The following is a 12,660-nucleotide window of genomic DNA, read 5'->3' as shown; positions in this document are numbered from 1 at the left end:
ATCATAATTTAATATTTACTTGTTGGTCAGTTAAGACTATTTAAAACCCTGTAGTTTAGATAAACATCTCAGTTATTGCTTTGCTAAAATCTACATGTAGCCATGTAGGTTTCAATGAATCCTTTCTTTTTATCCAAGATTATTTTATCCTTTGGCATATAAAAAGTATTGCCTAGTGTATTTCTTTTTGTTTTTTGACAGAACAGAAATGGGTTCCCAGGAATTCTTTGCAACTATTGCATGTGCGGATACATGGATGCTAGTCTCAATGCATTGTATGTAGTCTTTCATAGGTAAGTAGTATGTCATTGTTTTCAGCGGCATAGTGGCATTTCACACTATTATGCTTTTCCCTTTCTACTCTTATTTCTACTGCAACTGACATTTAGTTTTGCAATGTTTTTAACTGATAAAAAACTGTCTGTATTATAACACTAACACTTAATTTCACTTGAACAACATTAGAATGAATGTTGTAAAAGTCTCTGTGGGTGGAGGCTTGGAAAAGGGAGTGAAACAGGCTGAGAGAGTGTTCTGGCACAACTTTACACAGTGACAAGTGTATAAAATCGGCAGGTAACAGTTGACTGCACAATTCAGTTGGGTTTTTTTTTTTCTGCAGCAGTGACAACAAGTAAGTTTTAACAAAAAGAAACTAGATTTTTGCCCACAGCTTTGGGACAAACCTTGCCATAGATCAGTTTGATTAAATACAGCATTTGTTTATTATCTTACATTTCTGCTCATCTGAAAGGGAAAGTTGAATAAACTGAAACTCTTTTCAGTTATTTGAGGACAAATAATTGCAAGTTGATTAAAACAGCATAGTAGTAAAACAGTAATTGTTTCCCCATATACATAAATATAAAGAACATATTCAAACACCAACTCTAAATTAATTCAGAAAGCTTTGTGTACAGTAATGGCTGTAGGAAAATGAGACAATTAAAGCTAAAACTGGTTAATTGTATATTTTCATTTTGTGTGGGCCTGACATGCCTTAATTCAAAATTTGCAAGACTGCCAAGAACCTCAGCCAAAACCAGTAAGGGCTCAGTTTTAGCACTGGTTGTTATTATGTACATTACTACAGACAAGTCCAGATGCAGTTCCACAGTTCCTGTTACTTAATACTGCAGTCCTGAATTATCTGAATAGTCGCCACAGCCAAGTTTTTTTTTTTTTTATCAAAAAAACCTTTTTGGAATACTTTTTCTCAGCCAAAGTATTTTTTGTCACTACTACTTACTAAATTAACAACCACAAGCACACATGGGAAAGTGAGTCAGTTGAGAGAGTGCAAACTTGATAAATTCCAAATCTTTTATCTAAAACTGCTTTGTTGACAGCTGTAATTAAAATATTTACCAGCAGAAAAAATTTTTTGTGGCACACAGATTAGCCACAACAGTTGCAAAGCTTAGCTGGAGTGTAAAACAAGGTGCACAATGCACAATATATGGTGAGAGAGTGACTTTTTGATTGACTGAGCTTCTGACTGACCTGAATTTGGTTTCTGATATGAACATGCGCCATGGGAAAAATAACTCCCCACCTTGCACAATTCCAGTTGCATTATTCAGTTTGAATAATAGCAGTTCCCTGTCAACTCTTCTGTAAACATATTGTCTTGTGTCTGTAGTCTGCAGGAGAGGATGCTGGGGTATGGTTCATTTTGCAAAGTGATGTAAAACATTACCTTAAATATTTATGACTTATAACAAAACCCTATATAGTAATAGTAATATTTAGTAATTCTCATTTATATATGACAGTCCTAGACAGAACATGTTGTTTTAGGATTTAAAACCAGTGTTTAGCTTTTTGCAGCACACTTAAGTTCAGGTAATTTATTAAAATCATAACCTCCCGTGTCTCTAGCCCCATTTTAGATAAATTACAAACATATGAATTCAAATAACACAAGGTACAAGCTATAAGGTTGTTTCGTTGTCATGATACAGCACACCTTTGTAGTCCCTTCAAGGTAACAGATAATTAAATTTTTATTAAAATATGGTAACTAAATTAATTAAAATAAAACAATAGGCTATATACTGTTATTGGTGGTATTATGTGGTGGTGACGGTGCAATGGGTGAGACTATGCCTTTGGTGTGAGAGACCTAGGTTCAATCCCCCACTGTGATCCATCCACCATTGTGTCCCTGAGCAAGACACTTAACCCCTAGTTGCTCCAGAGGCGTGCGACCTCTGACATGTATAGCAATTGTAAGTCGCTTTAGATTAAAGTGTCAGATAAATGTAATGTTATTTATATACAAAGGCTATATACAGACACGTGGACACACAGAACCTTCTGCAGTGCATTTTTTGAATTTGCGTCTGGGGTGAATGTAAACAGCAGCAACAAGATGATAATATGGTTTCATCTTCACACCGAAGTCTGACATTTAGGAAACAGATTCCATCGTGACTGTGTTTGAGCACCAAGCATCATTATGTAAGTTACACCTTTTGGCTGAGTTTTGTGCTGACAGCTCGGAACACGGTCCGCCCGCCGGCCGAGTGCTTGATCCAGGGTTGTTGATGGGGCAGATCTCTGTAAAGATGTGGGCACGAGTCATGATAGTCTCTGATCTCCGTTGATTGGCCAACCTGTGTCCCATTTTGTCCAGACTGGACCTTTAGTAGCTGCTTAAAGTCAACGCTGGACCAACATGGCACCTATCCCGGCTCTCGTTCTTCTCCTCTGAGCAATCACCACACCCGCCGTGGTGCCTGGTTCGCTTGATCTGGCTGGTGGATCGTGGTCCACTCCTCTTTAATCCAAAAACCCTGTCTTCCTTTTCAGCAGCCTGTCATAAGTAATATGTGTTTCGGCAATAAAGCCGGAAAAAAACAGATGAAAAACAAAGTGTAGCGAAGTTTGAAGGAGCTACCGGCTGCTGCATCTACATGTGCTGCCTGTTGCCACAGCAACAACACAATATTAATGGAGTGAAACAAATTAGAAAGCATGTCATAAAACATGCAACTATATATATTATATTTAAATATACAGTATATGGCATAGATAGATACTGTGTTTTCATATAAGGTTCTCATGACTTTGTATTAGAGGGCTGCAAAGTGATGTGTGATTAAATTCAGAGTTAAACGATTTTTTCAGTGTGACATTAGTGTGCTGTAATGTGGGTTTAGAAATTTGTTTAAATTTGCCCTTAACTCACAAACACAAAGCTGTGAATGGAAGCAAATGTCAGCATAGTGGTCTAAAAAAACACATAATGACTGTGAAGGATCCCAACAAGAAGACCTGTTTATATTACAATGAGACAAAATGTCCTCATTACGAAAATGGTGCCAAATTTCTTACAAGATTAATCAAATACACTTCCGTAATCGACAGAACCTGAAGTTGTTTACGTCCTCGAGGAGCCTTGTACTCTGATGCTCCCTCGTTTCTGCCACAGCTGTGGTAATAGCTGCTTCTGGATCCCCTTGTGTCACATTGCCCCAGTAAAGTGGTTAGGCTGTCGATTTAAATAAAGAATTGGGCCCTCACGTACAGCTATGAGACAGTGTGCGTGGGCTGAGGGGCCACATAAAGTGATATAATCTGATAAAATCATGTCACTGTAAGTGCAACTTATAGACAAGCTACATTAGCTGGCGTTACCATAGGGGAAATTATTTACCACCAGTATATACTCTGTTTTCTGAATGGTAGTGTTAAGTATGAGGCTTGCAGGGAATATGCAATGAATTAGTCACGTCTCTGGTGGAGCCAGACTTAATGTGATAAAGGTAGGTAATCATCTTCTGCAGATATATAATTCACTATTAATAGCCTTTCTAACTCTAAATTTAACCATGACAAATTATTGTATTTCTGAGTCATTTTACAGACCGTTCACACTCCCCATCTTTCCTGTTCCCCCTCCCTAACCTATTTCAAAGAGTTGCTGCTACTGGCCCAAATGTGTCACACCTAACAAGGCTTGCTGCAAATTTAGCCTGTCAATATGTGTCAAGCCTCATTCATCAGCTATCACTCTTTATCTCGGCTGTCCTTCTTCTTTCACATTTCACCACTGTGCTCGACTTTGCCCCAAGCTTACGTAGTTCAATCCCACCCCTAGGTCTTCGGCTTCAAGGTGTAAAAGCAATGACAGTCAGTCCTTGCTAAATCTAAGTGCACCGAGGGAAAACAGAGAAGGGGTTTGGGGGTAGACACTGTGTATCCAGCTGATTGTAAATCTCTCAGCCACATTTTGGTACGTGCTGTGTCTAATGATTGACATTATCTGCACTTTCTCTCATTGACTGGTTGTGACAGGCATGAGAAGCTCACACCTGCATGAGATACTTGTCGACTGAGTGTCAACATACTGACATACAGTAACACATGTTTTAATCTGTCTTCATCACTGAAAAGAAATATACTGCAATATATCGTATATTTCTGTTCTCAGGGTCTGAAAGGAGACCCAGGGCCAGTTGGTCCAGTTGGTCCCAAAGGAAACAAAGTGAGTGAGTCTGCCATACATACTGGCCTGGACAAAATTATCACTGCAATTGTTTTCTTTTTTTTTCTTTTTTAAATGAAAATAGATACTTCAGGGAATCTGCTTGACTTTCATGAGCTGTAATCCCAGTCTCAATAATGTGTTTGCCCATCTGTTTGAAGTGCTGTTGTGATTGCTACTCCAAACATGGCCAGCTAAAGAATACTGTTATTGCTATCATAACTTAGAAAGACCTTATTGATGGTCATATAGAGTAGCTTTTATCCTGGCTGAGAGAAAATGTTCCACTCTTGATATTTGCAGAATATTTGTATATTCATAGGGATAGCTGTTTGTAATGGACATACCCAACAAAATCCTCTTATCATGCCCTCTCTAAACAGTTTTTTTTATGGGACTAAAGCCTACAGTGAAAATGTGCATTGCATACTATTGCCTTCTCGTTTGGGGACTCTTGACTTAGAATGTATTTGACATTTCATTTGGTCTCAAATATTAGCAATCCAACAGTTATGCAGTTATGTCTTGTACACTAGGCTCTGACTGATTTCATAAGCCTAGGATTTAAATGCTGCAGAGGAGTTTGGTGCAAAACCTTGTTCTTATCTGCATCCCCTTTTATAGTCTGTTCACTGACATCACTGACATGAATTAGATTAACTCTTGTTGCAATGCAGAAAATATTGGTCTTTTTAAAGTTTTCTTTTCTTTTCATCCCACAGTGGGATTATTTTCCATGTATGAGATGAAATGTTTTTCCTGTAATTAGTTGCCATATCTCCCGCTCTTTTATTTTTCCTCCCGTATAGGGGCTTTTTTTTGTTGTTGTTGTCTTTTGGAAGAACTCACCACATAATTGTAGGTGCAATGCTCTGTCTGCCAGCCTTGAAGTTATAATGAGGTCTGTGTGTTTCCGTGAAGACAACAGAGAATCACAGTGTATTTTATCCTATTTTCCGGATGGGAGGGTGGGGGTGGAGAAAACGTTTGTTTGTATTGAAACTGACAGAGGGAGGCAGATTTGGAAGCATAAAGTAATGAGTCCCCTGAATATCCCATAGCAGGCATATTTTAGCTGTGACATTCATTTAGACAACAAAATGGATATGAACTACATGCACCTTTTTTCCCTCTTTCATCCACATCTGATAAAAGGGTTTTCCAGTTGTAAAGTCCACTGATTCTCAGCTGTAAAGTACTGTTGAGATTGGGGGAGGGAAGGGCTAGAGACCTGCAGAAATATTGGACAGTGAGACATGAGTTTTATCTGAAAAGACAAAAAACAAGAGAGGACGTAAAAAGCATGTGAGATCATTGCTTACATTGGGTTAGGCTGGCGTCAAAAGACATCTACTTCTTTCCTTATATGACTTTTCATGACTGCCTGTATGTCACAGTCACCAAACAATGTTATCATACCTGTCCATTGTTAATACTGCAAAGCTTTTACATGATATAGTACGGCTGTGTTTATTTTAAGGCCTGTCATAGCACCAGCCCACCTGCCAGTTGTCTGACAGTGTGAAAGTCATCAGACAGGCTTAATTTAAAGACATACTGTAAATACTATTTAACAGCATTCTATAGTGCATATGTTAAAATATTACTGCTATGCATAATAAATCTTTTTTTTTACCTGACCTTCAGTTTTTATCACAAACATGATGTCTGGCCTTTAGACTAGATGTTTAAAAGTCAAAAATACTGTATACTGTATTGATTTAGCCTTGGCCATTTCCAGTTAGAGATGTTATTGACTGTAGTTTTAGAAGTTTTCACTAATTATTATCTTCCTTCACAGGGCAATGTGGGACTGCCTGGAGCTGCAGGGCTGCCTGTAAGTTAATTTACATCATCATTATGCTAGCTGGATATATAAGGACATTTAAAAGAGCCAGAAATGTGCTCACACGTGTGTGAACTGAAATGGCTGGTCTGAGCATTATAAATATCACAGCCTTTTGGCTGACCAGGCGCTGCACACAGTGTTGAAGCATCTAACCCACAGAGATGGAAAGTGAGGCACTCAGGTGAGCAGTCTCTGTGTCACATTACCATCGTCTGGGAATGGGTCAAACAAGGAGCAGATTGACGGGGCTCAGTGGGCATCCTCACATGGGCCAAAAAGGACAGGGATGAGCAGCCAGGCAGAGAAGAATGGAGCTCCAAGTCTCGCGGTGGGGATGGATGTTGACAGGTAGTCGCTGGCTGTATCCTACATGGGTGAGCCAAGCACTTATCGGTTTGGTGGCTGTCCCTAAAGACTTTTTATTTACTGACACCCGGGAAGAACTACACCACGCTTTATTTATTTTGATCTTATAATTGGACTGCTGGTACTAGTGGGGTTTTTTTCCGGGGTCCTGGAAAATCCAGAGGACAGACAACATAACCCAGGAATGTACTGGTTCCAGTGCACACATGCAAACTGAAGGTACATTATGTTAGCAGACAGCAGATATATGTACTTGCAGATTCTTGCATAGTCACCTATCAACACATAGAGTCAATGTGTGAGCACAGATGCAAACACGCATAATCTCAACGCATTGTAGCCGGAGAGTTGACGGCTACTGGATATTAAAGGCATACTGCGGGTGGTTAGCTAATTATGTACACATCATGAGGGGATCAGCCTGCCAGTTTTAATCAGCACTGGAGTGATACAAAAACTGTGTCCCGCTGCTTCTGGCTTGTCCCTTTTATGTCACCAAAGTGCCTACGATACCCACGGAACACTGCCGCCTTCCATTAGCTATTCTCTGATGTTAATTTTACATTTATAAGGACAAGCAAAATAACAATCTTTCCCTGACTAGCAAACATGGTTTTACCAAACTACTTCACATCATGCCAGTAAATTGGTTGGCAGAAGATGTTGGGAGGAAGTTATTAAAGTAGTGTCGACTTGTCGGGAGTGGATTTGCATTGTATTGTTTTGTACTCAAGGTCAAAACTCTGTGCTCACACGCCAACGAAACATGTGCAGTTGTACATGAATTATTTATTTATTAGCAAAATCACTGCAGGGAGACTGAGGCATGTTTTATTTAGGGTGTCACAGGTCAGAGCTGTCAGTCTTCTTTATAGATATAGCTGCAGATATATTACGGTTGTCAGCCTCCTTGTTAAATTGTTTTTTTTTCTTTTGTTGTTTGTTCTTCGCATCAGGCTTCTTATTACAGTTTTTCTCAGTTGCTTTAGTACATTTCTCAGATCTGAAGTTCTCAAAACTGCGTGTTCATCCCCCACATCATCTCGTCACTTGTGCACATCATAAAAGCAATTTCTCATTGTTTTGAACAAATTGCAAATGCTTTGACACATTGATGCAAATGATTATGTACAATTGTCTGCTGTTTCCTACATTATCGATTGGTTGCTGATCACAATGCATTATACCAGTTCTCTGTTGAACAGTCTTAACCCCCAAAACATCTAGGCAATAGTTCGTTGCTTATGTCACTACATGCAAAATGGCTGAGCAAGTTGTCAAAATCAAAGTTAAATAAAGTCACACTTTATTGTCATTCTTCGCATTCAAGTATACAGCTGAACAAAATGTTCTTTGGTACAGACTATGGTGCATAGACAAAATAAGAGTAGACAACAACAAATCACAACATACAATAACAGTTGCAACACAGCCCTCAGACCATTCACCCGATACACAGAATACCATACGCTGTGAACAGTAACAATACACAGTGAGCAGTTAATAGTGCAGTCTATATAATATACAACAGTAGATGTAATTTATATACTTATATGTGTTTGTGCGATTATATAGAGAGAGAGAGGGAGAGAGAGAGAGACAGAGAGAGATTGTCTATATCTGTCAATCATATTTTTGATACATGTCTATAATTGATGAAGATATCCACATCAACCTAAGGAGTGTTTCACATGCTTACATTTATAATTTTATAATTTCTTCAGTTGTGCAATGCCGTGCTGTAAAACAGTCCTTCATTTTTCTTTTCTGTATCACAATGACATGGTCCGTCAACAAATTATAGTACGGACAGTAAAAATTTAACTGTGAATCCTGTCCAGTCTCTTGCAATGTATAACATATAATAAAGTGAGATGACATATTGACATATTGTCATCAAAACCTTAGCCATAGTTTACATTAGAAAACTCTTACAGAGTACACTGTTATATTGATAACATGGCTAAACATTTTGACTATCTTGTTCGTAAACAATGACACAAGGACTTGTCATTTTGATGGCACTGACATTTTCAATGACATGTACTTTTGAGAGATTTTGCTTTTGAGAGACCGATGATTTTGAGCAAGTTATGGGCTTTTGCAGGTAATCTGCTGTGTTGTGCTGTTTGTTCGATATTTTTGGAGAAATGCATTTACTGTTTTGCAAATGTTAGGGATGATTTGAGAAATGTACCAAAGTGAGTGAGAAAAACTGTAATGTGGAAGACATATGTTGTGAGTGAATGTCCATTTCTGCAGCTGTTCCAAGAAAAGTCAACAGTGTTTGACTTTTGGATGCCAATTGAAAGAGGACACCAATTATTTGGCTTGTATTTGAAAACTGAGATGATGTATGTGGCCTTGTGTCCGTTCTGTGGCCTGGTGGATAGACGCCTGCATATACGTCTGCCCTTTCCTGACAGTGGCCAGCAGGGTTACTGGGGAGTTGTAATAGTCATGCCCTAACTCTTCTCTTCGGGTCATTACGGCCAAGGATAATTACCTCATTGCCAATTGTGTCGCTTGCCCATAACTGGCAAACATGTATCGTTATGTCATATATGAATCATGTGATTTGTGTTTTCATATTGACAGACTGTTTTTGTTTTTGTTTATTTCCTAGGCCGACAAAGAATGTCTCAAAGGAGATCAGGTACTTGTATTAATTTAATATTGTTTTCTCTGAAAATATCTCAGCATTCTGTATTCTTCAGTTTGTGCTTTTGTTTTCTTGTAAACATAAATCTTTATTTGCCACATTCAGGGCCCTCGCGGTGACAAAGGAGACAAGGTAACAAATAAATCACCACATTTAAGTAGAGTTTTTCTTGTTGGATAAAGTGCACATATATACTCAGGCAATCAAGCACAACTACTAGGATCAACAAGCGATTATTGAAGACCCATAAGCATATCCTTGCACAAGAACTTCAAAACAAAATCATGACACAGCATATTACTTGATTAACTTGCTAATAGTTCCTTACGGAGATTCTGTGTAGAATAAAGGGATGAAGCTCTGATCAACCGAGGCTGCAAATTGCCTATTAGGGGGTTGTGGAGGCGACACCTAGAAACTGTTCATGATTAAGAATGGAAACTATAGCTGAACGTGCTCACTTCTATCTATTCATGCAATTTTAACCAAGCTAATGCTGTCTTTGCTATCACTGCAAATAAGCCCGCTAGTTATCCACTGGTTCCATGAGAACATGTGGCACAAACATCTGTCTGCATCAGTCTTTACAAGAAGCAAGCCATAATCTCTCCCTGCAATGCCAAACGAATGTAGCACCCAATTCACTATATGATACATGTCCTTTCCCCAGGGAATGGCTGGGGTGCCAGGTCAGCCAGGGGAACCAGGCAAAGAGGGCAAAAGGGTGAGTAAACAGAAGCAGTCCACCAGTTGTGTGGCCTGGCTAGTGGGTGTATTGACTGAGAGGACCTGGTCTGGGGAAAGGCCAAACAGCAGCTGAGTGGCTGTTGTTGTTTTTTTGGGGTAGGCGAAGACGATCTGTTGCAAAGGGACTGCGCCGGGCCTGCAAAGAGAGAAGGGGAGGCGTGGGCTTGTTGTATGACAATTAATGAATGGGCTTCATGGTCAAGGGGTCACACACACTCACAGTATGACTGGCAGCACACATGGTTAAGTCTCACTGGGTGAATGTGGTGGACTGTATTCAGTTTCCTAAGAGGCCAGCTTGATTTAGGATTTAGACAATGTCCATGACTGGATCAAGTGAAACATTACACCACATTTATTTATTTGCCACCTCTGATTGTAATAACTGTGGTTAGGAATACATGTGTCAGTAATGTAATGTCTAAATCAGAAGTATGCGTTTATGGTACTGCAACATTGTTAATTCAGGACGACTGCTTTTCAAAGCTTTGTAAAATAAAAACTCACCGTTTTTGTGGGAACAAATGCCATTATTCAGAGGTTAAGTACTTTCAATCCATGTGTGGTGTTCTGGCATTAGCTGAAGATTGCCACACAGCAAGAATGTTATTGTTCCTTGACATCACAGCTGAACGGCAGTCTTCAAGAACAGGTGGAGAGAGTGTCCTTTTTAATTGTCTTGGTGTGAATACCTTTGCCTGTGACACCGTGATCAAAAATAGGCTGTTCTGACGACTTGAGTATGCCTGTTTGTCAGACAGAGAATGGTCATAAAACAGCAGGAAAACATTTGGTTCCTCTGCAGCAAAATATAAAATATATAGCAGGTTGAGCTGTAGAGCACCCATAAGTAGGTCAGGCAAATGTTCTTTTCAGATTAAGCAAGAGCCAAGATGATGCACAATGCTCCTGACATCTGGACACAAGTATCTCAAGAATTCCACCGTTCTGTGTGTGAATACATTCAAACTCAAAACTTGTTCCAATAACATTAACAATTTATGACCTATCATCGGTTGTATTTCTCAATGGATCATTTCCCACAATGCATGAAGTAACCGACTCTATTTTCAGCTAAAGTATTCGCGGTCAACAAAAGTGAGCTCAGAGGCTGGTGCAGATGCTTTTTTGATGCTGTTGTCTCTCTACCTCATTAGTTAGGTGTTATTTTATACCTAACCCGACTTAAAGAGGGACGGCGTGTCAGAGAAATCAATTATGCTGTGCACCTTTCTTCTGGAATACAGTTTGATGATGGATCTTTCAATCATAATTGGTTTTGAGGAAATAGAAAGTCACTCTGCGTTTGATGTTGTGGGTTCTTGGTTTCCTATATACCCGTAATATTTCTTGCAGTTGTCATTTCTTTGAAGATTTTGTAGGTAAAACCGCCATAGGGCTTTGAACTGGTCATTTCTGCTGTTGTTGTTGCTGAAGACACAGTTCTGATCTATTAATACTCTGTCTTTGATGACTGGCTGACTGTTAATGTGCTAAGGTTTCTGCTTATTCTTAGCTCGAGGAGTCACATGTTTCCTCGAGGCTGTTGACCAACCTGTGTTTCTGCAGTTTGACAGCCTATTTTAAGAAGGTGGACATGTATCATTATCAGGGGCTCGCTAGTGGCCAGCTGATACAGCAAGAGACTCTCACCCAATTAGCAACTCTTGTCCATGCTTGCAACTTACTGGTTTCACTAAAAGCCATGGCTGCTTTACAAATGATGTAGAACATCTTGACATAGACTGACCACTCTACAACCTTCATACGATAGCCGGAAGTGGAAAGCTTTCATAAGGCCTTAGATTCAAGCCAGGCCATCCTTCACACTGTCTACTTCAATTTATTCTTGAGGAAAAGATGACCACTCTAAGCTATTTAGATTTACTTCAAGGAGATGTGAAGGGCATTGTAGTGGGGAGAGGAATGATGCCATTTGCTCTGATCCTTCTCTGAAGCTTAAAGCAACATATGCAAGAGATGATATCAAGGGCAGTCACCAACCTCTCTTGTGACCCCATGTCTAACATTCACAGAATCTTGATTTTATGTTATTAACTTGATGGATGGCTAGTTCTAGTTTGTCAGGGTAGAGGTAAGGGGGCTAGGAATTTATGACAATGTATTGCCCCCACATTACACATTGCCATTAATAGTAATGTGAATGGCTTGGTTTTATCTATTATGGATGGCATTGACACAGAATGGCAGGCAAAGAGTAGGACTTTGGGATTCAGTGGCATGGTACAGCACATCAAAAAAAAAAGATTGGGAGCACCAGTAAAAAGGATGTGTCCCTCTCGCTGTGGTGTGCTAAAATTTTCATCAGGCGCTGCAATAATGCGCTAAGCCTTGAGTTGTCATTGTAGACCGGCCCTGCCCCACACAGGTCGAGGAGGCAAAAGACATGCAGGCTGAAGGGAACAACCTTGGAATTGTTCAGCTTTCAGTGTAGTCATTTGTAAGCCAGGAGTTAGGTGTGCTCATACAGCATGCAGTGTCTGCCTGACACCCATCTACAAGTATGAGGGACTATATAATAAA

General features: G+C 39.5%; 1 protein-coding gene across 1 annotated transcript in view; it reads left to right on the top strand.

Moving 5' to 3' along the window:
• The window catches only part of LOC123984532 (collagen alpha-1(XIX) chain), a 95,680-nt gene that overhangs the window by 22,855 nt on the left and 60,165 nt on the right, over positions 1-12,660 (top strand). The window contains exons 10-12 of the mRNA XM_046071458.1: positions 9,334-9,363; positions 9,475-9,501; positions 10,040-10,093. Coding sequence (XP_045927414.1) covers positions 9,334-9,363; positions 9,475-9,501; positions 10,040-10,093 — 111 coding nt within the window. The remainder of the gene's footprint in view (positions 1-9,333; positions 9,364-9,474; positions 9,502-10,039; positions 10,094-12,660) is intronic.

This window comes from Micropterus dolomieu, linkage group LG15 (genome assembly GCF_021292245.1).
Source record: "Micropterus dolomieu isolate WLL.071019.BEF.003 ecotype Adirondacks linkage group LG15, ASM2129224v1, whole genome shotgun sequence".
Lineage (NCBI taxonomy): Eukaryota > Metazoa > Chordata > Actinopteri > Centrarchiformes > Centrarchidae > Micropterus > Micropterus dolomieu.
Note: the sequence above shows the minus strand (reverse complement) of the source record. Positions and strands in the feature narration are given on the sequence as shown.